The 27,751-nt window shown below is 41.6% G+C and overlaps 2 protein-coding genes across 17 annotated transcripts in view; both read right to left on the bottom strand.

Moving 5' to 3' along the window:
* Positions 1 to 6,864: 6,864 nt before the first annotated feature.
* Positions 6,865 to 17,243, bottom strand: LOC123757447 (uncharacterized). 12 transcript variants are annotated; one of them, XM_069327244.1, is made up of 7 exons: positions 17,095 to 17,237; positions 16,189 to 16,805; positions 15,755 to 15,912; positions 15,486 to 15,586; positions 12,232 to 12,337; positions 11,571 to 11,759; positions 6,865 to 7,178 (listed from the first exon to the last, which is right to left on the bottom strand). In XM_069327244.1, the coding sequence occupies exons 5-7, from the start codon at positions 12,260 to 12,262 to the stop codon at positions 7,000 to 7,002; spliced, it is 399 nt and encodes a 132-aa protein (XP_069183345.1). In that variant the 5' UTR covers positions 12,263 to 12,337; positions 15,486 to 15,586; positions 15,755 to 15,912; positions 16,189 to 16,805; positions 17,095 to 17,237; the 3' UTR covers positions 6,865 to 6,999. The 12 variants fall into 12 exon arrangements, with proteins under 12 accessions (XP_069183345.1, XP_069183346.1, XP_069183350.1 ...); XM_069327245.1 differs by having other exon boundaries at positions 15,486 to 15,550; XM_069327249.1 differs by lacking the exon at positions 12,232 to 12,337 and having other exon boundaries at positions 15,486 to 15,550; positions 17,095 to 17,234.
* A 6,768-nt stretch (positions 17,244 to 24,011) lies between these two features.
* The window catches only part of LOC123757446 (something that sticks like glue), a 65,595-nt gene continuing 61,855 nt past the window's right edge, over positions 24,012 to 27,751 (bottom strand). For all 5 annotated transcript variants that reach the window (XM_045741056.2, XM_045741060.2, XM_045741061.2 and 2 more), the window contains one exon: positions 24,012 to 27,615. In XM_045741056.2, the coding sequence (XP_045597012.2) occupies positions 24,324 to 27,615 (3,292 nt within the window). In that variant the 3' untranslated portion in view covers positions 24,012 to 24,323. The remainder of the gene's footprint in view (positions 27,616 to 27,751) is intronic.

Raw genomic sequence — 27,751 nt, 5'->3', positions numbered from 1 at the left:
TTCAAATTTTGTATAAAATCTCTATTGTTAAATAAAACTGAAAAAGAAATTCTTTATATTTAAAACTTGTGAATATAAAGTTTATCATGAAAACGTTAACCTAGAAACTTTGAGTGTCTTAACAGAAAATGAGAAGAATATATGGGAAGGCAACTTTAACAGCACAATTAAGTGTATTTATGGACTATGCAGACAGACAGGAATGTACTTATTACATTTAGTATTAAAACGTACTGTCTATTCGGCGGATGGGTTGTACTTGTTCTACCCCTGGCCGGTCCATAGGCTTTCCCAAAGCTTGCTAGCACTACGTAAGTAGTGAAGATAAATGGTATATTTACTCACTACACTGTTGATGCTGAATGTAGAACATGATCAAACCTATTTTTACTTTAAAATAATTTAATTTCATAACGAAATTGGAAGTAGATATGTTGCAGGTGACGCCATAGGAAGTCGAGGGTCCAAACGACAATGTCGTGGAGTGACTTATCCAAGATATATGGTCGCCGGGAGTGTTTGCTGCCATATCAGCCTCCTGTACACAGTCATCCAGTAGTCCCACATTGCTTAAATTGTCGCAAATTTAATAGGTGATATTAACAAATAGAATGCGTGTTTATAATAGTATATTTCATTAATAGCAAAAAAAACATTTATTATATATTAAAAAAAAGTGTCTGGAAGTTAACTCGACTCCACAAGACAATAATTTTGTTAAAAATATCCGATCAATATTCGTTGGTATGCGTTTGCAACCGTGGGTCACATGTTGCCCAAAACTTCTTACAGTTTTCACTAATTGGCATATTTTCGGTATAAAATATGGTAATTTTAAATTCCAAATATGTGCAGTGAGCCAGAAATCGGCTAAAAAATAACGCTCAGGAGTCAAATTTCCGACATTTCAGATATTTTGAAAACTGCAGGGGGGTTTGGGCAAAATATGACCCATCGCCGAATTCAGTAATTAGCATATTTTCGGTAAAAAAAGTCGTAATTTGAAAATGAAAATAAGTGCAGAGAGTCAGAAATCGGCTTAAAAATCACGCTCAGGAGTCAAATTTCCGACATTTTAGACATTTTGAAAACTTCACGGGGGTTTGGGCAAAATATGACCCACCGCCGTATTCAGTAATTGGCATATTTTCGGTATAAAAATTCTTAATATGAAAATGAAAATAGGTGCAGTCAGAATTCGGCTAAAAAATCACGCTAAGGAGTCAAATTTCCGACATTTCAGATATTTTGACAGCTGACTAACTCCCAGGTACCTATTTACTGCTAGGTAACAGGGGCATCAGGTTGAAAGAAACTCTGCCCATTGTTTCTCGCCGGCACCCGGGACCACAGGATCACGCGCCCAGTGTTCTGTCCGCTCAGCCGTCTGAGGTGACAAAAGTTTTGGATGAGGTGGATAATATATTTATCAAATATATTATCATAAATACGCATCATACTTCTTAATATCACCAATGAAATTTGCGACAATTTGAGCAATGTGGGACTACTCGATGACTGTGTAGGAGGCTGATATGGCAGCAAACACTCCCGGCGACTAATATATCTTGGATAAGTCGCTCCTCAACATTGTCGCTTGGACCCTCGGCTTCCTATGGCGTCACCTGCTACATATTTATTTCCAATTTCGTTATGAAATTAGATTATTTTAGTGTAAAAATAAGTTTGATTATGTTCTGCATTAAGCATCAACATCATAGTGAGTAAATATACTTTCTTCATTACTTACGTAATGCTAGCATGCTTTGGGTAGCTTTTGGTAATTCTATGGACCCACTCTGACCCTTTGTTTCTATATCATAGAGGCACCCGGGGTCGTAACAATCACCAATCCTGGAATTCCACATTTATAAAGAAATGTAAAGTACCAGTAGCACAAGTGATCAGTGTAATATGGAGAAAAGCCTGGATACCGGCGAGATACCAGAAGAACTTAAAGCAGCAGAAATAATAATAATAATAATAATAATGTAATGAGATGTATACAAGAGTTGTTACATTCTTGTACAGCCACTAGTACGCGTAGCGTTTCGGGCAAGTCCTTAATCCTATGGTCCCTGGAATACGATCCCCTGCCGCGAAGAATCGTTTTTTCATCCAAGTACACATTTTACTGTTGCGTTAAACAGAGGCTACAGTTAAGGAATTGCGCCCAGTAAATCCTCCCCGGCCAGGATACGAACCCATGACATAGCGCTCGCGGAACGCCAGGCGAGTGTCTTACCACTACACCACGGAGACTGCTTAAGTCTCCGTGGAAGCTAAGCTCCGTGGAGCTAAGAAATAGCTCCACACAAGTGAGGCTGAAAAATTGGCCAAAAACTATGGACCGGCCGAACTTACATCACACACAGTTTTTGAAGGAGTGATCAGGGATCAAGATCTCCAGTTTTATGTAGAACAATGAACTTCACAACCCAGATCAACATAGATGTAGAGCGGGAAGAACCTGTTTTTTGCAATTACTCAATCCCTACAACAAAATCACTGAAGCATTAAAACATAAAAATAAAGGTAACTGCATAAAGCCTATCGGCCCATACGAGGCAGCTCCTATAAGCAAAAAAAAAAAAGTTTTTCCTAGAAGAAAAACAAAATGTTGTATACACAAACTTTGCAAAGGCATATGATAAGTGTGACCATGGAGTGATAGCCCATAAAATGAGATAAAAAGAATAACGGGTAAAGTGGGGCGATGGGTTTGCAGTCAAACTTAAACAGAACGCAAAAAGTATAGTTAAAACAAACAAAATCAAGTTCAAGCACAGTGAATAGCTCTGTATCTCAGGACACAGTCCTTGAACCACTGCTTTTTCTCCTTATTATATCAGATACAGAAAAAAATACTAGTCACAGCTTCGTGTTATCCTTGAGGGACGATACAAAAATCAACATGAAGATTACTTCTGTGGAAGACATTGAAAACTACAAGCAGATATTAATAGACTTCAATTGAGTAACGAAAAATAACATGATAACGAAGTACAGGGTACAGGCACGCTCAGATCTACTCGTAGAGGTAAAACATTTAGGAATAATGATGTCTGACGACCTGAAACAAATATAGCATTAACTAGGAACATGACGGGATGGATTAAGAGAACCTTTGCTCCATCTATTCACATCACTGGTACTGTCCCGGCTTGAGTACGGCTCGGTACTCACTTCCCTTTTCGGAGCAGGAGAGATTGCTGAAACAGTGGGAATGTAGAGAGGTTATATGACAAATTATTAGGACCGTCTCATAGCTCTCAAAATGTACTCTCTTAGAAAGAAGACGAGAGAGGTACCAAATAATAATAATAACAATAATTCGTTGTGTTGGGGGGACAGGAAGCCAGTTTATACATATAGTACATGCTAGGCTTTTATCGAGATCCACCCCCCACCCCCCAAAGGGTCGAATAACTAACCCCATCCCCACAGTGCAACAGAACAAGCTGACTAACTCCTGCAGGTACCTATTTACTGCTAGATGGTCAGGGGCATTAGGTGATAGGAAACGCCCCAACTATTTTCAAATATATATATGGAAGATACTGGAGGGCCAGGTCCAAAATGTGCACAGTAAAATGCTAACGTACTCAGCGAACGATATGGTAGAAATAGCCTCTCCAGCACGTATCAATCACTGGCAAAGTAGACAATTATCTCCCCTGAACACCCAGATTATATCAAGCCAAGGGTATCAGGTTTTTGTTATCATATAAAATCCAATAAACTATGTCAACAAAAAGCGGACTATTGAAAAAATATCTTCAAGTCCGGGACCCAAATTTGTTTATTAAATTGTTAACAAGTTAAGAAACTGTTATTTAGAGAAGTAAATTACCTAAACTAGTCTAACCCATGCCCAAATATGCACAGTGTGCTAATATATAACAATATTAATTTATATTTGAGAACATTCACAGCATATTAAAATTGATGAATGGGTCCTTGGGGTCGACTGCTGGATGAAATAGACTTGATCTGAGAACGGGTTAATAAACCAACTGTCCTCAGAACAGCCTTATCCAAGTGGCAGCCGAACACAAAGACGTATTCAAAATTTACATTTCTCAAATCTTTGGTAATATCATTATATACTAGAATGTGCTGAATAGTTTTACCTAGGTTAGGTTACGTGGCCATTATCGATATTGGCGAAATATACGATATTCGATACATGTTTGGGTTCAACCGCTACCTAGACAAGCGTAGCCTATGATTTACTCAATTGAATTCAATTCAATTTCTTTCTTTATTATGCACCCCATACCCATCCCGTGGGCGGTGGTGTAAAGGATTACAGAGGCACATAATCGGTTCAGGAACTGAACCCTCTAGTTCGTTTAGCTAAGCAAATAACTATCTTTTGACGCTTGTTACAAAATTACCTTGAAGCAAATTCTACCAGGATTCTTGAAATATTTACGCGTGCACTTAGAAAACCTGTATCTCTCCTTAGTCATGTAAGGTAGACCGACTGCTCTAGTGTTGCTGCTCCTGTGACTGAGGGGTTCTATTACGGTAATGTAACTGAGAGCTCTATTGTGTTAGCAACACTGAGGGCTCTATTGTGTCAGCATCACTGAGGTCTCTATTGTGTTAACATCACTGAGAGCTCTATTGTGTTAACATCACTGAGAGCTCTATTGTGTTAACATCACTGAGGGCTCTACATTGTCAGTTTCATCCCGTTTCGAATACATTTCTTCTTTAAATTTCAAGAGCATTGAAAAGCTCTTTTGTATAAATATCGATATGTCTAGATATAGCAGTCTTCCTCTTGAAAGGACGGTATTGCCAGTACTTTTTTGGTCGGAAGTATCAATATGTAGCGATGGGCCCCCAGAAAGTACCAATATGTAGTGATGGACTGCCAGAAAGTACCAATATGTAGTGATGGACTGCCAGAAAGTACCAATATGTAGTGATGGACTGCCAGAAAGTACCAATATGTAGTGCTGGATCGCCAGAAAGTACCAATATGTAGTGATGAACTGCCAGAAAGTACCAATATGTAGGGATGGGCCCCCAGAAAGTACCAATATGTAGTGATGGACTGCCAGAAAGTACCAATATGTAGTGCTGGATCGCCAGAAAGTACCAATATGTAGTGATGAACTGCCAGAAAGTACCAATATGTAGGGATGGGCCCCCAGAAAGTACCAATATGTAGTGATGGACTGCCAGAAAGTACCAATATGTAGTGCTGGATCGCCAGAAAGTACCAATATGTAGTGATGAACTGCCAGAAAGTACCAATATGTAGGGATGGGCCCCCAGAAAGTACCAATATGTAGTGATGGACTGCCAGAAAGTACCAATATGTAGTGACGGACCACCAGAAAGTAACAATATGTAGTGATGGACCACCAGAAAGTACCAATATGTAGTGACGGACCACCAGAAAGTAACAATATGTAGTGATGGACCACCAGAATGTATCAATATGTAGTGATGGACTGCCAGAAAGTACCAATATGTAGTGATGGACCACCAGAAAGTACCAATATGTAGTAACGGACCACCAGAAAGTACCAATATGTAGTGATGGACCACCAGAAAGTAACAATATGTAGTGACGGACCACCAGAAAGTAACAATATGTAGTGCTGGATCGCCAGAAAGTACCAATATGTAGTGATGAACTGCCAGAAAGTACCAATATGTAGTAATGGACTGCCAGAAAGTACCAATATGTAGTGATGGACCACCAGAATGTACCAATATGTAGTGACGGACCACCAGAAAGTAACAATATGTAGTGATGGACTGCCAGAAAGTACCAATATGTAGTGATGGACTGCCAGAAAGTACCAATATGTAGTGCTGGATCGCCAGAAAGTACCAATATGTAGTGATGAACTGCCAGAAAGTACCAATATGTAGGGATGGGCCCCCAGAAAGTACCAATATGTAGTGATGGACTGCCAGAAAGTACCAATATGTAGTGACGGACCACCAGAAAGTAACAATATGTAGTGATGGACCACCAGAAAGTACCAATATGTAGTGACGGACCACCAGAAAGTAACAATATGTAGTGATGGACCACCAGAATGTATCAATATGTAGTGATGGACTGCCAGAAAGTACCAATATGTAGTGATGGACCACCAGAAAGTACCAATATGTAGTGACGGACCACCAGAAAGTACCAATATGTAGTGATGGACCACCAGAAAGTAACAATATGTAGTGACGGACCACCAGAAAGTAACAATATGTAGTGCTGGATCGCCAGAAAGTACCAATATGTAGTGATGAACTGCCAGAAAGTACCAATATGTAGTAATGGACTGCCAGAAAGTACCAATATGTAGTGATGGACCACCAGAATGTACCAATATGTAGTGACGGACCACCAGAAAGTAACAATATGTAGTGATGGACTGCCAGAAAGTACCAATATGTAGTGATGGACTGCCAGAAAGTACCAATATGTAGTGATGGACCACCAGAAAGTATCAATATGTAGTGATAGACTGCCAGAAAGTACCAATATGTTGTGATGGGCCCCCAGAAAGTACCAATATGTAGCGATGGACTGCCAGAAAGTACCAATATGTAGTGCTGGAACGCCAGAAAGTACCAATATGTAGTGATGGACTGCCAGAAAGTACCAATATGTAGGGATGGGCCCCAGAAAGTACCAATATGTAGTAATGGACCGCCAGAAAGTACCAATATGTAGTGACGGACCACCAGAAAGTAACAATATGTAGTGATGGACCACCAGAATGTACTAAATAGTTGGTGGAAAGTACCAATAGTACATTTTAACAGGATGCGCTGAGATGTCGACCTATCTAGATACCGACTTATAACATGGGGCATTAAGTAATAAAAAAAGAATCGTATCAATAACTTTATTTTCGATTTTTTTAATATACACAAATATCTTGCAAAACACATATGCACAACACATGCATATACATATACGCACACATATGTATGTGTGTGTATATATGAAACCAGCGAGAAACTAAATTACTTTCTACCAATGATCGGAATGTTGATACCAAGCAAGGCCAAAATGAGCTTGCTCCAGAGATCTGGGTGTTTGCTCTGTAGGAGTTCCATTGACCTGGTGATCTCCTGCTGCTCGGCTTGTGTACACAGATGACTTGGACACGTTCCGAAGTTCTTCAAGGATGCCAAGGCACGTTCTGTGAAGAAAAAGGCGTCTGTTGAACCAGAATAAAACTTCTCTTAACTCGGCCTGCAACTGTTCTCCCCCGGAATGCAACCGCTCTCACTCTTAACGCCGCCGATGGCCCCCAATTTTATAATGGAGCTACTCCTATATAACGTTCCGAGATATAATGGGTACTTGGTAACGACTGATTACCTTACTAATTATCCTACCAATAAATATGTGTATACAACATGGAAAGACAATACAGTCTTCCCTCGTTGTCGACCCGATAGCCTATTCGCGTGTGAATGTGAGGCGGGAGAAGTACAAAGTGTACATGAGGCTATCTTGAATATTAAATGATCAAAGGATAATTATATAGGTCACTGAGAGATGTTGACTGCTGCCACCACTCCTCAATTATGGTAATTAGTTATGCTAATTAATAGTCCTGATTCTCCAGAAGGAACGTCAAGAACATAGACTTACTCTTGATAATTATTTTAATTATTTATGCGTTAATAATAACAATTCTTCTGATAATTATAAATACCATTTCAGTCACTTAGAAAATTACTTGAAAACTCCAAACACAAGCCGGGTCAAGATGTTATACTCAAAGAATTAATGAGACGGAAAATGAACTAAAATGCAAATTTAACTTTAATAACAATTTATTAGAATCAATTAAATCCTACTCTAAAAACATCCTATCCTGGGGGCAAATGCCATTAATTACTAAGCACATAACTCAAGTACAATACCTTAATCTACAACCTTAATCCAGAGTAAGGCTTGCTATCCGTCCAAGTGGTTGGACACCAATCCTTCCCACCCCCGTCCCATCCCAAAATCCTTATCCTGACCCCTCCCAGTGCTATATAGTCGTAATGACTTGGTGCTTTCCCCCTGATAGTTCCCTTCCCTTCCCTTACCGCCCCCCATCCCCATCATGGGGCTGATCACACCCCCTCCACACAAGGTCCAACTCCACACTGAAGAAACTCCACACTGAAGAAACAAATTAACATTTGTCAACCCTTAAAAACTTGCGTTATCTTCCGGATGTAAAATGGGGAAATCTTTTGAGAACAGCATTTATATTTGACAGATAGTATTTTCCTAACTCAAACAATGTCGGGTTGATATGCAGGCGATGAGTCACAATAACGTGGCTGAAGTATGTTGACCAGACCACACACTAGAAAGTGAAGGGACGACGACGTTTCGGTCCGTCCTGGACCATTCTAGACCTGGAATCATCACAATCGACTTGAGAATGGTCCAGGACGGGACGGACCGAAACGTCGTCGTCCCTTCACTTTATAGTGTGTGGTCTGGTCAACAATGTGGGGTTTGCTATGCTACACATATTTCTAATGTCTCTCAGATGTTCACATTCTCTCAGGTAGTGGTCAAGGCGGTGTCCGTCACTCTCACCACAAATTCTGCAATTCCGCCGATCAACTGTTGTTTCTATTCCGAGTCTCCATGGGTATTTGTATCCAAGACGGATTCTCGCTATGACTGATTCTCTCCCGGGGTCACTCCTCTTCGTCCATAATGATTGGGATTGCCAGCTGCAACCATGTTGTACCAGCGTACAGATTCACTGGTTTGTGCTTCTATCCTCCTTTCCTCAGTTACCTTGTCACGGTGATGTTACCTGACAATACCTCTAATTTGTAGAAGTGTCTTGGGTATGAAGCATTAAATATGGTCTCCTTCAGCAGCCAGCACATCTGCTCGTTCATTCCCACATATTCCAACATGGGAGGGGATCCACAGAAACTTGATGACTCTTCCCTGATCGGTTAATACTCTCACAGCTCTCTTGCTTTCAGCGACTATCGCAAGGTTTTCTGCCCGATTTTTATTAAGGATTTGTAGCGCTGCTTTTGAATCAGTGCAGATCACTGCACCATTAGTGTTTATTTCAAGAAATCTAAACGCCATAACAATGACAGTTAGTTCTGCTTTACGTTGAAGAGGCATAGTTCACAATACGTGCTTTTTCTTCACTTGCGTTTTGAAAGGCATTATTCCTAATTACAGTGTATGCTGCACCAGCCCTACCATTGGCAGGATTTGATGACCCATCAGTGTAGATTTGATCTAATCATGTTGGATTTTTCCGTTGTCATCTTGCTGACGATAATCCTGCATGAGTCATCCTCCCAGGGAGGTAACCTCTCTATAGCCAGGAGCTCACGGGCTTGCTCAAGCAGGTGAAGCTCTTCCAGACAGTAGACTGATCTGTGATGCCATTTTTTGCTTCTCCTGTTTCCCTATGAAAGTAGCGCAGAACTCATGTTTTTTCTTGACAATATTATTGTAATGGGGATCTCTGGCTATCTTAATTGCAAGCTTAGCATTTAGTTCCTTGATTCTGCTTTTAATACTGGGGAGAGAGAACTCCTCTCGTAGATTAGACGTTTTGGCAGTTCTTGGGACTCCAAGAATGATTGTCATGGCTTCATTTATATGCTTTCGAGCCTTTTCATATAGCTTTGGGAGTAGGTGCACAGAACTGGTGCGGCATAGTCTATGTCGGAGCGCACAGACTTACAGACTTAACTACTGATCGTAAATGTAATATAACCCAACATCTTGTTTTTCTTGTCATGTCTGCTTTTAAAGTTCAACATGAAGGTAACCGCTACTACTTCTTCCCGGGTTCGTTCCCCCCGTGTTTACTGTCTTTACCCCGTGTTTCTCATCCCCGTGGCTCGTCTGAGTGTCCAGCTTACACCACAGCTTACACCACAGCTTACACCACAGCTTACACCACAGCTTATACCACAGCTTACACCACAGCTTACACCACAGCTTACACCACAGCTTACACCACAGCTTACACCACAGCTTACACCACAACTTACACCACAGCTTACACCACAACTTACACCACAGCTTACACCACAGCTTACACCACAGCTTACACCACAGCTTACACCACAACTTACACCACAGCTTACACCACAACTTACACCACAACTTACACCACAACTTACACCACAGCTTACACCACAACTTACACCACAGCTTACACCACAACTTACACCACAACTTACACCACAACTTACACCACAGCTTACACCACAACTTACACCACAGCTTACACCACAACTTACACCACAACTTACACCACAGCTTACACCACAACTTACACCACAGCTTACACCACAACTTACACCACAACTTACACCACAACTTACACCACAACTTACACCACAGCTTACACCACAACTTACACCACAACTTACACCACAGCTTACACCACAGCTTACACCACAGCTTACACCACAGCTTACACCACAACTTACACCACAACTTACACCACAACTTACACCACAACTTACACCACAGCTTACACCACAACTTACACCACAGCTTACACCACAACTTACACCACAACTTACACCACAGCTTACACCACAGCTTACACCACAGCTTACACCACAACTTACACCACAGCTTACACCACAGCTTACACCACAGCTTACACCACAGCTTACACCACAGCTTACACCACAACTTGCACCACAACTTACACCACAGCTTACACCACAGCTTACACGACAACTTACACCACAGCTTACACCACAGCTTACACCACAGCTTACACCACAGCTTACACCACAGCCTACACCACAGTTTTCACCACAGCTTACACCACAGCTTACACCACAGCCTACACCACAGCTTACACCACAGCCTACACCACAGCTTACACCACAACTTACACCACAGCTTACACCACAGCCTACACCACAGCTTACACCACAGCACGTTCAATATAGTCATTCTATCTCTTTCTCAACACGTGAGTTTTGGGGGGAGAGGGGGAGAGGGGGGGAGGGGGGGTGGAGCAGCTCCACACGCCACTAAATATACATAATTAGCTGCCTTCAGTAATACCTACTAAAGCCAACAATGTATTTATGCTGAGACGCGTTATTTCTCTAAATTAAATAACAAAATGTTATAAGTCAACAAGCTGTAGTTTGCGACGTGACGGAGGTATTCGTCAAAAATAAAAACCACTCTAGTTAGCACCTAATCAAAATCTAACTTAACCTAAAGCAAAAAAACTAATCAGCCCTATTTTACCTAGTCGAAATGTAATTTAACCAATCTAAGTACATCCAGAGGTTTATATGTTAAACAACTTTAACTTTTGCTTGTTCTACTAGAAAGTAGAGAAAGCTTCTAATTCGCCCAGGAACATCTCTGACGACTAAAACTTGGCTTCTGAGACAAGCTTCAGCTTATAGTGTACGAAATGAGAATATACTATAAGCCAGATTGAACTTTGGTTTGATGTTAGGAAGGAGAAGGAGAAGGAGGGAAGAGGGAGAGAGAGGGTGAGGGAGGGAGAGGTGAGAGAGAGAGGAGGGTGTAGGAGAAAGAATATACTCACCTTTGATCTTCTCCTCCTGTGGATTGCATTTTCTATCCCCAAGGAAACATTGGATGATAGCCTCAACTGTGGCGCGATCATTGAAGGCATTCTCCAGGGTTTGTCTGCCGGTGGCTGCCTGTGGCGCCGCCACGCCCTCACCCACCATCACCACCACCAACACAACTGCTGCCAGCATCATCTTCTCTCCTGAGGGAGGACAACACACTCGTCACCAAGCTGAATAGCCATGATGCAACACGCAATACTTAGAGCAATATTGTGACCAGCTATATTAGTTGTATCAGTGGTGATCATCAATGATAGGCTATCATTGGTGAGGTGGTCACAGTACTGTGTGGGTTAAAGGGTGATCCTGATAGGTCACCCGGAAATAAATCTGACTGGACAAATGTGGTGAGTGGGGCACCACAAGGGTTTATTTGGGGGCCAAACCTTTTTTGTCATATATCAGTAACACAGATGAGAATATTTCAAACCAGTCCAATTTGCAGATGACACTAAGACTTACGGTAAAGTAGGAAGTGACAGTGATAATGAGGCCTTACCCAGAGATCTACATGAACTCCACAAGTGGCTGGATGACTGGCAAATGTCTACTAGTCTCGCAGACTTGGTGCCTTATGATAATAACTTACGTTCAAATAAAAAAATACAATACCTTTCATGTGGGGCATCACAATGAACATCATAACTACCAAATGAATATTAGCTAGCAACAGTCTGACGAAGAATCCACCAATCGCTGCAAGTTGCACAAGTGGGAGCTGCAGTAAAAAAAGCAAGACAAGGACTAATCAATCGAAACTTTAACTTAAAAAAAAAAAAGTTATGTGACTACAAATCTCTGGTGCGCCCCAGTTGGTGTATTGTATCCATGTATGGAGACCAGGCGATAACACCAGGCGATAACATCACGCGATAACACCAGGCGATAACACCAAGCGATAAAAATAAATCCAGAATCTACTCTCAGACAGAGCGGTTGAGGGCCGCAGGGCTACCAACACCACCAACCAGTTCAGAGGGCTGATCTTATCGAAACTTTTAAAATACTGAACAAATTGAAGAATATTTATGCAGACCACTTTTTCTAAAGGTCAGTTGTAGCACGAGGAGCAACAGTACGAGGCTCAACAAGCCACAATGTACGAGTGGAAACTAGAGATGCTTTATCACCCATATGGGTATAAGCCCGTGGAACCGCCTACCCGCCGAAGCCGTAAATGTCAAAATATTTCTGAATTTTAAAATCCAGCTCCATAAAATCAGGACAAATGGCAAATGGGGGGGGGGTCACCTTTGGCAAGCTGCCGGTTTCCTGTCCCCGAGGCCATGAGATAAAAGATATTCATAATACTATCATTACTAATTAGATATTAAGGCTGTTAATGAAAACAGACTTTAATTCTAGCCATAAGGGGTCTCGGTAATACAGTCGGATTCGTTCTCGGGATAAATGGTTGAGCACATTTCTCTTCATCTAATGTACCTGTTCACCTAGCAGCAAGTAGGTACCCGGGAGTTAGTCAGCTTGTTGTGGGTTGCATCCTGGGGGGTAGCGGGGTCAGTAATTCAACCTTGGGAGGGGGACTTCGATATAAGCCTAACGTGTATAAATACACACAGAGATCACAACAGCGTGATACATGAACTGAACAAATCCACAAGGGCCGTGATGAGGATGATACCAGACGAGCCTTAGTCGACTGCGTCACGACATGGTCAAAAAAATTGCAACCAGGCCCTACTGCCCTCACACGGATCCAGCTGCCTCTCCGAGACACAAACCGGGGTTTTACATAATTCCCCCGTGTGTACTGAAGGGCGAAGAGGTAGAACACCTGGTGGACAGAGCCCGGTGCATGGGGGAATTGTGTAAAACCCTGGTTTATGTTGCTACAACCCATCCTCCGAATAGACAGTACGTTTTAATACTAAATGTAATAAGTACATTCCTGACTGTCTGCATAATACATAAATACACTTAATTGTGCTGTTATATTTACCTCTCCATATATTCTCCTCAATTTCTGTTAAGACACTCAAAATTTTTTGATTGAAGTTTACGTGATAAATTTGATACACAAGTTTTAAATATAAATAACTTCTTTTTCAGTTTTATTAAACAATAAGAGATTTTATACAAAATTTGAATATATCCTGAGTTACTTTATAATTTATTGAAAGATTTTAGTTTTGTTTTATTAGTTTTATAAAACTGTAATATCAATATAGCTATAGGTTAAGTACTAATTGTAATTAAGAAGCAATAAATGCTATTTACATGCTTGTCCTACACTCCCAAGGTTAGCTTAGGTCGTGGTTTTCTATACAGCTTTTCAGGTAAACTCTAATATTCACAATATTTTGGTGTGATGCTGGCAATTAAGTAATATATATATAAATAAATATGTTTATTCAGGTAAGGTACATACATACAAGTGATGTTACATTAATGGATCAATATATAGATAGTGCTAGTACATACAATGCCTAAAGCCACTATTACGCAATGCGTTTCGGGCAGGAAAAACATTAATATCTAGAACTTAATACTAAGTGTATTTATGTACTATGCCGATAGTCAGGATTGTACTTATTACATTTAGTATTTAAACGTACTGTCTATTCGGAGGATGGGCTGGTCTCTGAGAGGCTGCGGGATCCGTGTGAGGGCAGTAGCACTCCCGGATGCAATTCTTTTGACCATGTCGTGACACATTCGACTAAGGTGCATCTGGGATCATCCCGGACATAGGTTCGAACCCTCATCACGGCCCTTGTGGATTTGTTCATTGTATGAATACACTCTGGCTTCCTGTCCCCCGACACAATTAATTATTATAATTTAACCTAGTTTCCAAGGACAATTATCCCCTCCCTTCTCTTCAAGAAGACTGCAAACTTTAAGTGAACCTTACTTATATTAGAGAATTCTTGTGTCACCGCTGTTGACACCCAATCCAATCTTCATCCAATCACCTTGGATTGTCAATAAGCCGTCTGAGAGCTTATTGCTCTGAGAGCAATAAGCTCTCTTATTGCTCTCAACTATAAGCAATATTGCTTATAATTGTATAATACTTATTATAATTATAATAATCTCAATTATAAGCTTATTGCAATAAGCTCTCTTATAATAGAGCAATACTGCTGCTCTACTCTATTCTGAGAGCAGCAGTACACCAAGAACTTCAACAAAATCTTGTAGATCTGAGGCAAAGTGAAATCGACACCAGTAATTCCATCTATCATCATACTATCATGCAAGAGGAGCCACACATCTATGCTTCATCCAATAAAATCAGCCGACTTTTACAGCAATACAATTTCCAGTCAAGAATGTAGCACTTGACTCGTCAAGTGCTTGAAATCAGCAGACTACATCTGTTGATGTAGACCTGACCAAATGTAAACTGTGTCAACAAAATTATTCGCACACCCTCCGTCACTATGTGATGGAGTGCGAAAAGATACGTGAATTCAGAGACAATTATATAACAAATGTTCCAGAGATACGTAAATATTTCATTCAAAATGATCTGCTGCCAGAAATTTTAGCCAAATATCCCCAGTTTACTGTAGGTAGTAACTAATTGACTATAACCTATCCACCGCTTCCCGCAGGATGGGGGGCGGTGTGCAGGAGAAACATATCAATTATAACACTAGCTTTCCACTTATGTCAGTTGCTTAATTTAGAAACTGTACTTTTGGCCGATCTCGAACCCATTAATAATATATATATATATATATATATATATATATATATATATATATATATATATATATATATATATATATATATATATATATATATATATATATATATATATATATGTGTGTGTGTGTGTGTAAAGTACGAAAAGTCTACCCAGAGTGGACACAGAAAAACACCTTCCTTTCACTTACGCAATTGAGAAGGCCGCGCGGAGAAGGGCTTATGAAGACAAAAGGTCAGTGAGGACTACCAGCGCCTGCTTGAAGAGAAGGGGAATGGTGAATACACGGATCTGGGTGAAGAGAATGGGGGAACATAGGATCAACGATAAATCAACATAGGATCAACGATAAATCAACATTGGATCAACGATACATCAACATAGGATCAACGATAAATTAATATTGGATCAACGATAAATCAACATTGGACCAACGATACATCAGCATAGGATACGAACATAACATTTGGCCTCGATACACTCATCGTCAACATGGCCTTGGTACGCAACAGTGAACCTGTCCTTGATGGACTTAGCAACAACGCCATGGTACACTATCATCAACCTGGCCATGGTACACTCATCATCAACCTGGCCATGGTACACTCATCATCAACCTGGCCATGGTACACTCATCATCAACCTGGCCATGGTACACTCATCATCAACCTGGCCATGGTACACTCATCATCAACCTGGCCATGGTACACTCATCATCAACCTGGCCATGGTACACTCATCATCAACCTGGCCATGGTACTCATCATCAACCTGGCCATGGTACTCATCATCAACCTGGCCATGGTACTCATCATCAACCTGGCCATGGTACTCATCATCAACCTGGCCATGGTACACTCATCATCAACCTGGCCATGGTACTCATCATCAACCTGGCCATGGTACACTTTCATTTCGAATAGTCTGGGACTGCCAAGCCTCTTCCATCAGTTGACAGTCTCTGGGTCTGTCAAGCCTCTTCCATCAGTTGACAGTCTCTGGGTCTGTCAAACCTCTTCCATCAGTTGACAGTATCTGGGACTGTCAAGCCTCTTCCATCAGTTGACAGTATCTGGGACTGTCAAGCCTCTTCCGTCAGTTGACAGTATCTGGGACTGTCAAGCCTCTTCCGTCAGTTGACAGTCTCTGGGACTGTCAAGCCTCTTCCATCAGCTGACAGTATCTGGGACTGTCAAGCCTCTTCCATCAGTTGACAGTCTCTGGGGCTGTCAAGCCTCTTCCATCAGTTGACAGTATCTGGGACTGTCAAGCCTCTTCCATCAGCTGACAGTATCTGGGACTGTCAAGCCTCTTCCATCAGTTGACAGTCTCTGGGGCTGTCAAGCCTCTTCCATCAGTTGACAGTATCTGGAACTGTCAAGCCTCTTCCATCAGCTGACAGTATCTGGGACTGTCAAACCTCTTCCATCAGTTGACAGTCTCTGGGACTGTCAAGCCTCTTCCATTGTCTTACACAACAATTTTGTCGTTAATAGGACATTCCACTCTCCTGCGAGAGAAAACCATTAATACACTTTCTCCTGTGAATGCATAATGGCGGCAAAACTTGAAACTAATGCTGAAAAGTTTCGCGGGTGTGAATTTACGTTTCCATGCTTGCATTTGCTTCTTCGGCTCTCTATAACACTAGCATAATTTCACCACAACACATTCCGCTGATTACAATAGTTTTGGGTTTTTCAATGTAAACATGTAAGCAGCCTCTTCTAGTATAATTGTATTTTTAGATGAAATTAACGTATTTTGCGAATTTAACGTATTAAAGTTATAAACAATACCTTGATAAACGAGCGTTAGGAGCAATGGTAACGAGTGCAGGAGATTGAGTGACTGAGAGTAAAGAGAATGGCGGAGTTAATATATACTAGTCAGGCAGCCTCTGCTGAGCAACACCCACCAAGGCTGGTTCTTTTTTTGCCGCCCACCTTTGCCATCTGCCTCTCACATGCCGTCCCCTGCCACCTGCCACTCACATGCCGTCTCTTGCCACCTGCCTTTCTTATGCCGTCCCTTGCCACCTGCTGATGGCTTTAGGGAGGTCACTTGACCCAGCATCCGCATAGAAGGAGACCCATTAAGCACAAGTAAACACCTACCAATAATATGACTATCAACGAACCCAATCCAGAACTCCTCAGCACTAAGACCCCCAATACACAAAAACTAACTGGAAGGCATTCAAGTGCAGACATCAGTGACACAGTCTTTAGGGGCAAGGGGACATCAAGCATAAATACCTAACTAAAATAGATAAACACCATTGAAAAATGTATGTAGAAACGGATCCCCGGAGTTTTTTTTTTTTAGTTTAGTTCATTTATTATGCACCCCATACCCATCTTGTGGGCGGTAGTGGAAAGGGTTACAGAGGCACATAATGGGCTCAGGGACTGAACCCCACAATTCATTTAGCTAAGCAAGTTACAATCTTGATGAGCTAGTTACAAAATTCAATATAAGTCATCACATCAACAATGGGTTCGAGATCGACCTCAAGTACAGGTTCTAAATTAAGCAACTGACATATGTGGAGAGCTAGTGTCAAAATTTATATGTTTGTCCTGCACACCGCCCCCCATCCAGTGGGCAGCGGTGGATAGGTTACAATCACTTAGTTACTACCTACAGTTAGCAAACTGGGGATATTTGGCTAAAATTTCTGGTAGCAGATCATTTTGAATGAAATATTGACACATCGCTGGAACATTGGTTATAGAATTGTCTCTAAATTCACGTATCTTTTCGCACTCCATCACATAGTGACGGAGGGTGTGCGAATAATTTTGTTGACACAGTTTACATTTGGTCAGGTCTACATCAGCAGATAATGAGAATTCCCAGAGATACTTGTAACCGAGTCTAAGCCGAGCAGTAGTAACATCTAGAAGTCTGCTGATTTTATTGGATGATCCATAGATGTGTGGCTCCTCTTGCATGATAGTATGATGATAGATGGAATTACTGGTGTCAATTTCACTTTGCCTCAGATCTACAAGATCTTGTTGAAGTTCTCGGTGTACAGCTGCTCTCAGATTGCTCATTGACAATCCAAGGTTACACTCAACGGCTCCTTTAAAGGCAGATTCTTTGGCTAACTTATCAGCTCTATCATGCATTCGGAGGCCAACATGAGATGGAGACCACATGAAATGGACTCTGTTACCATCCTTAGTAATTTTGTTGTATTTGTGTCTAGCTTCGGACACGAGCATGTTACAGTTATGTCTTAAAGAGTTGAGAGCATTTAAGGATGATAAGGAGTCACTTACAATTAATGTATCAAGTTTTGAGACTTGTACACATTTCAGTGCAAGGATCAAGGCAAATAGTTCAGTCTGAAGGGTAGAGGCCCAGTTGTTTATACGGACTCCCCACTCAAAGTATAGGCCATCGCCCATTGTCAGGACAACTGCACTTCCAGCTGCACCCGTGGTGCGGTGTAGGGAACCATCAGTGTATATAATTTGAGAGAGAGAATGCTCTGTGGACAGAGCATCAATATGGCTTAAGGCGTTGAGCTTTGCCTCAAGACGAAGCTTGGGCTGATCTCTAATTTGCTTCTTGGGTGGAAAGGGAGGGATTAAAACTGGAAAGGGTGTAACCTCCCACGGTGCAGGAAAGTGCCGCTGTTGTTTCTCTTGGTACAAATCATGAACCTGATACATTCTGAGTTGGGTTCCAGTTTTTGTTATCCATTTGGAACAATGCTGATCTTCAATAAAGAAATTCTGGAGGGCTTCTGTGCAAGGATTAGGATGAGTTAGCCTAAGCATTTTTATACCAATTTGACAGTTAATTTCAGTAACACGATCAACAACGCTCAGAATATTAAGTTCCTTTCTCATATTAAGTATCTTTGTGGTACGAGGGCACCCAAGGATTATCCTCAAGGCTTCGTTTTGCAATTTTTCAAGCCCTCCAAGCTTTCTTTCAGGCATCAAAGCAAGCAGAGGTGCAGCATAATCTACTAAAGATCTGATGTATGCAAAGTACATCATTTTGACAATTCTGACATTGGCACCATAGCTTGAGTGATAACCTGCAACAGCCTTGAGAGCTCGGAGCCTCTCTTTAAACTGACGACAGAGTCTGAATACAACAGGACCGTACAGTGGCACCTCAAGGCCAAGGTATTTGAATCTGTTTACATAGTCAAGCTGGGAGCCATCAGACAGTTGCATCTTGCGAACAGCTCCTCCCTGCCTGGGTGGGCGCCGATTTAATATCTTTGTTTTCTCTGCTGAGATAATTAAACCTAGGTCCTGACATGAGTCTAATACAGAGTTAAGAGTGTTCTGCGTGTTAGCATAACCAGCGGTGTGTATCATTATATCATCAGCATAGCTAATGATGTGGACGTTGGGTTTGCTCGGTACAGAGTTTAACAGCGTGTTTATTAAGATATTGAATAAGGTAGGACTGAGGACACCACCCTGCGGGGTGCCTAGTTCAAAGTCTCTTGTTACACTTCTATGCCCCTGGAAAAATACAGATGACTTCCTGTTGGATAAGTAACCCCTGATCCAACAAAGAAGCCGACCACCAATATTCATTCTTGCAAGCTCACTCAAGATAACATGTCTATTTGCAATATCAAAGGCAGACTTAAGATCTAGGAAGGTGGTATATGACTTTTCAGTGTGCAGGGTAAGAAAGGTGGTGATGCAATGATGCACACTCCTTCCATGCATGAAGCCATATATCTGGGGGGATAGCATGGTTCTTATTCGATGGAGGAGACGGTTTAGGACCATTCTCTCGAATGTTTTGCAAATGCAGCTAGTAAGGGAAATTGGGCGGAAAGCATTCTCTTGATTTGGCTTGGGAATTGGAATGATTATACTGTTGGTCCAAGAGTTAGGAAGTTCCCCAGTAACATAGCTCATATTATACAGCTCAAGTAGGGGATTCCCTGGTACTAAAGGGAGCAGACGCAATATGTCATAAGTGATACCATCTTCACCGGGGGATGTGGCTTTGCCTTTGTTTAGGGCCGCGAGTAATTCAAACTCAGTAAATGGCACGTTGCATTCATCTTCCTTGTGGAGCATGAAGTCAACGAGCCTTTCTCGATCTCCGTAACCAGCATTTAATCTGAACTGTATGTCTGGGGGAAGATTATTGAAGCTAGAGGTGGTTGCCCAAGCATCGACTAACTCGTTTGCTCTGTGTAGAGGGTGAGGGTGTGCTACTTGGCCGAGCCTAGCGTATAACACTAGGCCGTATAACACTGTCGCATTCACAACACTACGCGCCAGATATTATAAACGATTTTATTTAGCAAAGTTCCCTAAGGGCCACTATATCACTAGTGGCCTCGGCGAGGACAGGAAGCCGGCGGTTTGTCGAAGGTCCTCCCCCCCATTTACCCTGATGTAAGATACGGGATTGAAAGCCGTACCCTAAAGTATCGCTAACAACACCCGCCCTAACTTTCTTATAAATAGTGGAAGTGCAGGGGTCTATATAGTAATAATCACCAGTTCTAACTACATGGGACAAGAAATACACCTTGGGGTACAATTTTACAAAAAAGGTTTTTATTTCCTCACACTTCTTATAACAGGGGGGGGGGGTACTTGGATCCACTTGGTTTGATACAGACAAAAGGGAGGGGGGGGGGATGTTCCTTCTCCCTCTACAACCTGGGACTTAAGGTCATTACTCTATTCCACTCCTCATAGGTCACTACAAAAGGCCTGGGTTTTAAAAATACACTACTCTGACCACAATCCACAAATGGATATACAAAATAAATGTGGATAACCCCCATGTGACACACAGCTGAGCACATACACCTGAATTAACAACACACCACTCTCCCTACACACAGGGTTCCAAAATCCTTATTTCCACAAATTCCTATCTCTAACTCGTAAAGAAAAGGGGAAGTACCGCTATAAACGTCTATAATACTTCACTTATCGTATTTGTTGGAGACCATCCACAACACTGGTCTGGTTGTCACTGCCTCCCTCTCCCAAGTGAAGGAGGGGGGTAGAAATAGCCTAAGCTACTCTATTCCTTTGAGATGTATTTTTTTCTTGTCTCAATAAACATACTTGAACTTGAACTTGAAAGTGACTGATATGGGCTTGCACATGTCCCTGCCTGCCTGGTTCCAATAATGTCCCCTCCCTATATATGTCATACACATTTCCCAATACTTCATTTATGTCTTATAATGTTCCAGGCTGTTTCTCTACATTTAACACTGTTGTTTCTCTATTTTTTTGCATTGAATCTGCCTTTTTTTTAACTATTTTATCCCTTTTGTTTACATTGGTTTTTAGGAGATTACATTTTCCTGTTGAGATGATGCTCTGTGCATCTGAAAGGGGTCAGAGTTCCAGGCTGTTTTTCAACATTTAACACTGCTATTTCTCCCTACACAAGGGTCTCTCTCTCTTACACTGATTATCTTTTCCAGCTGTACCTTAAAACCCAACAGTTTCAGCATTAACGGCTTCGGCGGATAGGCGGTTCCATGGGTTTTCACTCTGTAGGTGAAAAAGCATCACCTGTTCTCAGTCCTACATTGTTGAGCTTGAAACAGTTCCTATTTGTTTGTGTTACTTCTGACCCTATGAAGAAATTTTCCGGATAAACTTCATCCAATTTGTTCAGTATTTTAAAGGTTTCAATAAGATCCGCGCTGTTATGTCTGGTTTATAGTGTTGTTAGCCCCTGTGGCCATCAGCCACTCCTGATATGAGAGCTGACTTAGCTCTGGGATGATTTTTGTTGCCCGATTTACAGCTATGGGGCCTCGGTTTTACAGCTATGGTTTGCTTAGGGGCCTCGTAGCCTGGTGGATAGCGCGCAGGATTCGTAATTCTGTGGCGCGGGTTCGATTCCCGCACGAGGCAGAAACAAATGGGCAAAGTTTCTTTCACCCTGAATGCCCCTGTTACCTAGCAGTAAATAGGTACCTGGGAGTTAGTCAGCTGTCACGGGCTGCTTCCTGGGGGTGGAGGCCTGGTCGAGGACCGGGCCGCGGGGACACTAAAAAGCCCCGAAATCATCTCAAGATAACCTCAAGATATGAAGCATGTTCTCTGGCTAGTCCACCATTATTTTTCCTGGTAACTTTAATATTTTTATGAGAATGTGTTAGGGACACTGGTATGTAGTACTGTATAGGGTCTTCTGTCTGTGTCCTGTCTTATTATAGGGTCTTCTGTCTGTGTCCTGTCTTATTATAGGGTCTTCTGTCTGTGTCCTGTCTTATTATAGGGTCTTCTGTCTGTGTCCTGTCTTATTGTGACCTCACAATAGTTGCCAAATTCCCGTACCTATTTGCTGCTAAGTGAATATTAACATAAAGTGAAAGGAACCGTGCCTAACCGCTTCTGTCCTACCTAGGGATTGAACTGAGTCCTACGAATATGTGTATAGGACGTAGACCGCTGTGCTATGTACAGGTTTGGCCACATTACAGCCAGAGTCGTAGCAACAATTAAGGCGCTCTTGTTGATGCTTGTTAACCTGACAAGTTTCTGGGTCAGGGTATTGTGATGGGTTATTCAACAAGACGAGACAGAAACAGATAGCTAGGTTCTAATTCTATTTAAACTAGCTAGCGTCGAGATAGCTAATTTCCTAATTGTCACAACCGTATGTATCTTTAGGTTAGAATGTATTATTTAAGGTTAGGCTGTGCTAACCTAACCCAACCCAGCACAGCCTAACCTTAAATAATACATTCTAATCTAAAGATACACACGGTTGGGTAAGGTAAGGTTAGGTTAGGTTAGGTTGGGTTACGTTAGGTTACATTAGGTTGAGTTAGCTAAGGTTAGATTGGGTAAGGTTATGTTAGGTTAGGTTGGGTTAGATTAGGTAAGGTATGGTAATGTTGGGTTGGGTTGGGTTTGGTTTGGTTAGGTTAAATAGGTGTCCTCCCAAGTTGTTATCTGGTCGAGCGCTTCCGCCATTGTTGCCTCGAGTTCAGGTTTCTCTGCTTCTTCAATGACTGCAATATTGACAATGTTGCTGACGTTGCCACAGGTCAGTGGCCAGGGGTTGCAGGCTTCAGGCGTTGTTTGCAACACACCCATGAGGCCACTGTCGTATTCTGATTGGCTGTTTTTTTTATTTTAAGTAAAGAAGATGGAGAGTTATAGGTGAAGGAAAGGTTTGAAATGTGAATTATAGTGAGTTATGATAGCATAGTGTCTGCCTTGCTGACACCATGTTATGATGGCAGGTGGGCTGTCCCACCTTGCTGACACCATGTTGATAGCAGGCAGGCTGTCTGCTATGCTGACACCATGTTATGATAGCAGGTGGGCTGTCCACCTTGCTGACACCATTTTATGATAGCAGGCGGGCTAGCTGCCTTGCTGACACCATGTTATGATGGCAGACGGGCTGTCCACCTTGCTGACACCATGTTATGATAGTAGAACCTAACCTACCTAACATAATCAGTAAATCATGTTTTTTATATAATAATTTTAATTGAAATTATGATGCCGCTTGGCGCCACCCTTTCAGAGTCCCTTGCCGTGTCCAGTCATGGTGTAAATACTGATTTTTGTAAGCAATATTTGCCAGCCTTTTGGGCAAATTGGGGCTATTAGGCATGATACACATACACTGTATAACCAGCAGATTATCTCTCCAACTACTTATTCCTCATCACAAATTCCTACTAATGTTACAAACCAATAAAAGGCTATTAAAATGTTACTATCAGAGTCGTTTTTATTTACACTAAACTGATTTACAAAATACCATAATACCAATCCAAATATTTACAAAATCATCACACTTTTTCTATGTTAATTACAGGTATATAATACATATATATATATAACAAGTTATTCACAACACAAAGTTTTGAGACCCAAAATAAGAGCATAATGTTTGTGAAGTTGTCAGCCTTACGAAACAGCACGCTCGGTTCCTATTTTCTCACGTGCTAACGATAAGAAAGGTTTATAAAAGAAATTGTGTCTTCTCTTTGGCATTATTTATATATTAGTTATGCACAGTCATCCATTTACTTCTCACTCTTCCTCTTCTTTTCCTTTTTCTTCTTTTTCTTTTTATCCTTCTTTCTCTTCTTATGTTTGCTCTTTGACTCTACATCACTAGAGTCACTGTCTACTGCCTTCTTCTTCTTCTTCTTTTTCTTCTTCTTCTTTATTATTTCTTCATCTTCACTGCTGCTGCTGCTTGACGAACTGCTACTGTTACTTGAACTTGAACTGGACGATCTCTTCCTCTTTTTACGCTTCTTGTTCTTCTCCTTTACTTTGACTTCTTTTACCTGCTGGGTTTCCGGAATGGGCGTTGGAACACGAATTGGAGAGTAACGCATTTTCTTTTGTTCTTGCATTAACAACTCATTTTCTGCAACAGCAGCTTCCTCCATTTCAATAGGAGGAACCTCGGTCGCAGGTTCAGTGGCGTGAACGCCTTCACTTGATGTGTCCGTTGGAATTTCTCCCTCCTCTAGTTCATCTGGTTCTTTGCGGACAACAGGTGGAGCTTCTGAAGTGGCATCCATATTTTCCTCGTGAATGAGTTTTGTATCGTTTTCTTCCACATTTGCTACGTTCTTTTCCATTAATTCTGGCTCTAATCTGTCATCTGTAATGATAGACTCGCTGTTACATTCGCTTGATATCATTTCAGCTTTAACAACAACAGAAATATTTTGATCTGTATGCTCTTCAAGTGAAGGAATTGTTTCTTCTGTTTTTAATATTTTGGACTCGGACGCCCCACCAGCAGATAAAAGCTTATTTAGATTTAGATCCTTCTGGTCAGGAACATCACTTACATTTTTGGCAGTATTTTCTAATAATGCTGAATCTCGAGTCTCTTTTGGTTCGTCACTCGGAATAGGATGGGTCTCGAGTAAAGGAGACCTTCCCTTTTGATGTCTAATTGAACTGACAGTTTGACTAGCAATGATACTCTTCTCCTCATTAATGTGAGGTTTGTCTTCCTTCTCACTCTTTCTTCTACTCTTGATTACACTATGCATCTCACTAGGACTAGGGGATCGTTTAGCTGGTCTTGAATGCCTATCAGATTTTCTCTCATTCTCTGAAACCCGCTTAGATTTTAATGTCGATCGCCTTTCGTCTAATCTGTCTGGACTTGGTGGTGCAGACCTTCCCATCCTTGGGCGTCCAATCTGGGATTCCGTCTTTGAGGATATAGTAATCTGAATTGATGGACCACGCCTTTTTGCCTCGCGCAACTCTGTGCGATCCCAATCTGGAGTTGGACTTCTTTCCTCCTCAAGTTCTTTTTGCTTTTGGGTATCAAGGAACACTTTCCGAGACACTAGCCCTCTTCCTGAAAATATTGCATTTTCTGCTCGTTTAATTATATCAACAGTGACCTTTCTTTCCTCTTCTGGCGCTTTCTTTTCAATTAACCCTTTAGGTGTCACAGGAACTTCATCCTCTCTCTCCCATTTTGACAACTGTGGAAGTGGTAATGGTGTACAAATTTCTTTTGTTGCCATTTCTTCATCTAGAGTTCTGCCATACTGGTCGGAATCACAAGTTTTCTCTCCAACGGGAGACATGTGATTCTCAGGCATCACCGCTGAATATGATTCACCTCCTGAGTCAGGTAATTTTGTAGTCCCTTGAAATGGCTGATTCTCATCTTCCAAATCTTTATTGTCATCTACATGGCCTTTCACCTTTTTCTTCTTATCCCTTTTCCTTTTCTTCTTCTTGTCTTCTCCTTCGTCCCCAGATATTTCTCCCTGAGATGCTTCAGTTGATGCTTGTGAAGCTCGACGTTTTTCTTTCTTCTTCTTCTTTTTATCATGCTTCTTCTTCTCAACTTTGCTAGTGCTCTCTGCATCTTTACTACTACTCTCTCTCTCTTTATTGCTATGACTGTCTAACCTCTCATCTTTCTGTTTATTCTTTTTCTTTTCTTCCTTTTCATCATTTGAATGATTTCTGCCTTTGTCATCCTTTTCTTGGGATCTTGCTTTGTGTCTCTCACTTCTTCCTTTATCTAATTCCTTCTCTCTCTCCAGTCTGTCACCTCTGTCCCATCTAGAGTTACGGGCTGGTCTCTCTCCATCCCTCTCTCTTCTACCATCTCTCTCTCTCCTATTTTCATCTTTACCCATTCTATCATCTAGCTTATCTTTACCGAGGCGTTCTTCCTGCCTATCTTTTCTCTCATGATCTTTCTCTCCCTTTTGTGAATCTTTCTCTCTTCTGTCAGTATCTCTCTCTTTCCTATCAGAGTCTCTATCTTTTCTGTCGGAATCTCTATCTTTTCTCTCTATGTCCTTTTCTCTTCTGTCTCCATCACGATCTCTCTTTTCTAAATCTCGAGATCTTCTGTCGTAGTCTCTATCTCTCTCCCTTCTATCGCCAGTTTCCCTCTCTCTTTTATAGTTATCTTTTCTGTCTCCATCTCTTTCTCTTCTATCATTATCTCTATCTCTTCTCTCTGCATCTCTCTCTCTTCTATCTCTTATTGGGGACTTTTTATAAGCTTTTCCTGGTGAATCAGTTGGCTTACTTCTAAATGCCTCGTCTTGTGGAGTTATCTCTCGGTGACGAGACCCACCTTTAAACTTGCCATCTCGCTCACGATCTTCGACCCTCTTTGTGTCGAGACGCCCATGCCTTCCATCTTCCATCTCCTTTCGGGAGCTTTCAGGATTCCTCCTTGTATCGGTTTCTTTTCTGATACTTTCATCTCTTCGTACTTCTCCCTCTTTTCTTGGAGCAGAGAATCTTTTATAATCATCATATCGGTCTGCTTCAGGAATTCTGTGAGTTTCCTCAGAATCATGGCCTCTCCTACCCTCAAAATGCCTACGTTTCTCATCGTCATCGTCTAACCTTTTTCTATTATCATCAGAATATCTTCGCCAGTCATCATCTTCAAAACCTTTGCGGCTACTATCATCATCATGTCTTCTGATACTATCGTTACCATCCCTATCTCTCCTTGGTCTTGTATCTTCAAAATCTCGAGCTGGGTCTCGTAAATCTCCAAAGCGTCTTCTATCTCCATCGGGAAGTCTTCCAACTCTGTCATTTCTTCCTATATCCAAGTCATAAGGACGCCTATTATCGTCTCTTTCCCATGGGACAACTCCTAGCAGCCCTCTCCGATCATCACGCGGCGGCTGGGGTCTCTCAAAAGGATGCCTTGGCTCTTGCATATGCTGATCAAAACGAAACTCTTCGCCCTGCCGGAAACCTCCACGGTCTCTACCACGGCGTCCTCTATTACCACGTCCTCTGGGCTCTTGGAAGTCAGTTCTAAAGTTGTCATGGCCAGGAAGATCATACCTAGAAAGAGATAATAAATATTCTTAGTTAACAGTAATCACACATTAGATAAACATTTGAATTGGAATTAATACGATTTACCCCTAGTCTGTACTCTCGATTTGCCACTCCAGCTAAAATGTGCATGATCCAAACT

Source organism: Procambarus clarkii, chromosome 19 (assembly GCF_040958095.1).
Source record: "Procambarus clarkii isolate CNS0578487 chromosome 19, FALCON_Pclarkii_2.0, whole genome shotgun sequence".
Lineage (NCBI taxonomy): Eukaryota > Metazoa > Arthropoda > Malacostraca > Decapoda > Cambaridae > Procambarus > Procambarus clarkii.
Note: the sequence above shows the minus strand (reverse complement) of the source record. Positions and strands in the feature narration are given on the sequence as shown.

What these genes read in the sequence shown, in the direction of transcription:
- LOC123757447 (XM_069327244.1), bottom strand. Translation starts at nt 12,262, where the DNA reads ATGATGTTCATTGTGATGCCCCACATGAAAG. An exon ending in TGTGATGCCCCACATGAAAG is followed by an intron (nt 11,760 to 12,231) that starts GTATTGTATTTT and finishes GTCCTCCCTCAG; the next exon opens with GAGAGAAGATGATGCTGGCA. An exon ending in ACAGGAGGAGAAGATCAAAG is followed by an intron (nt 7,179 to 11,570) that starts GTGAGTATATTC and finishes TTTTCTTCACAG; the next exon opens with AACGTGCCTTGGCATCCTTG.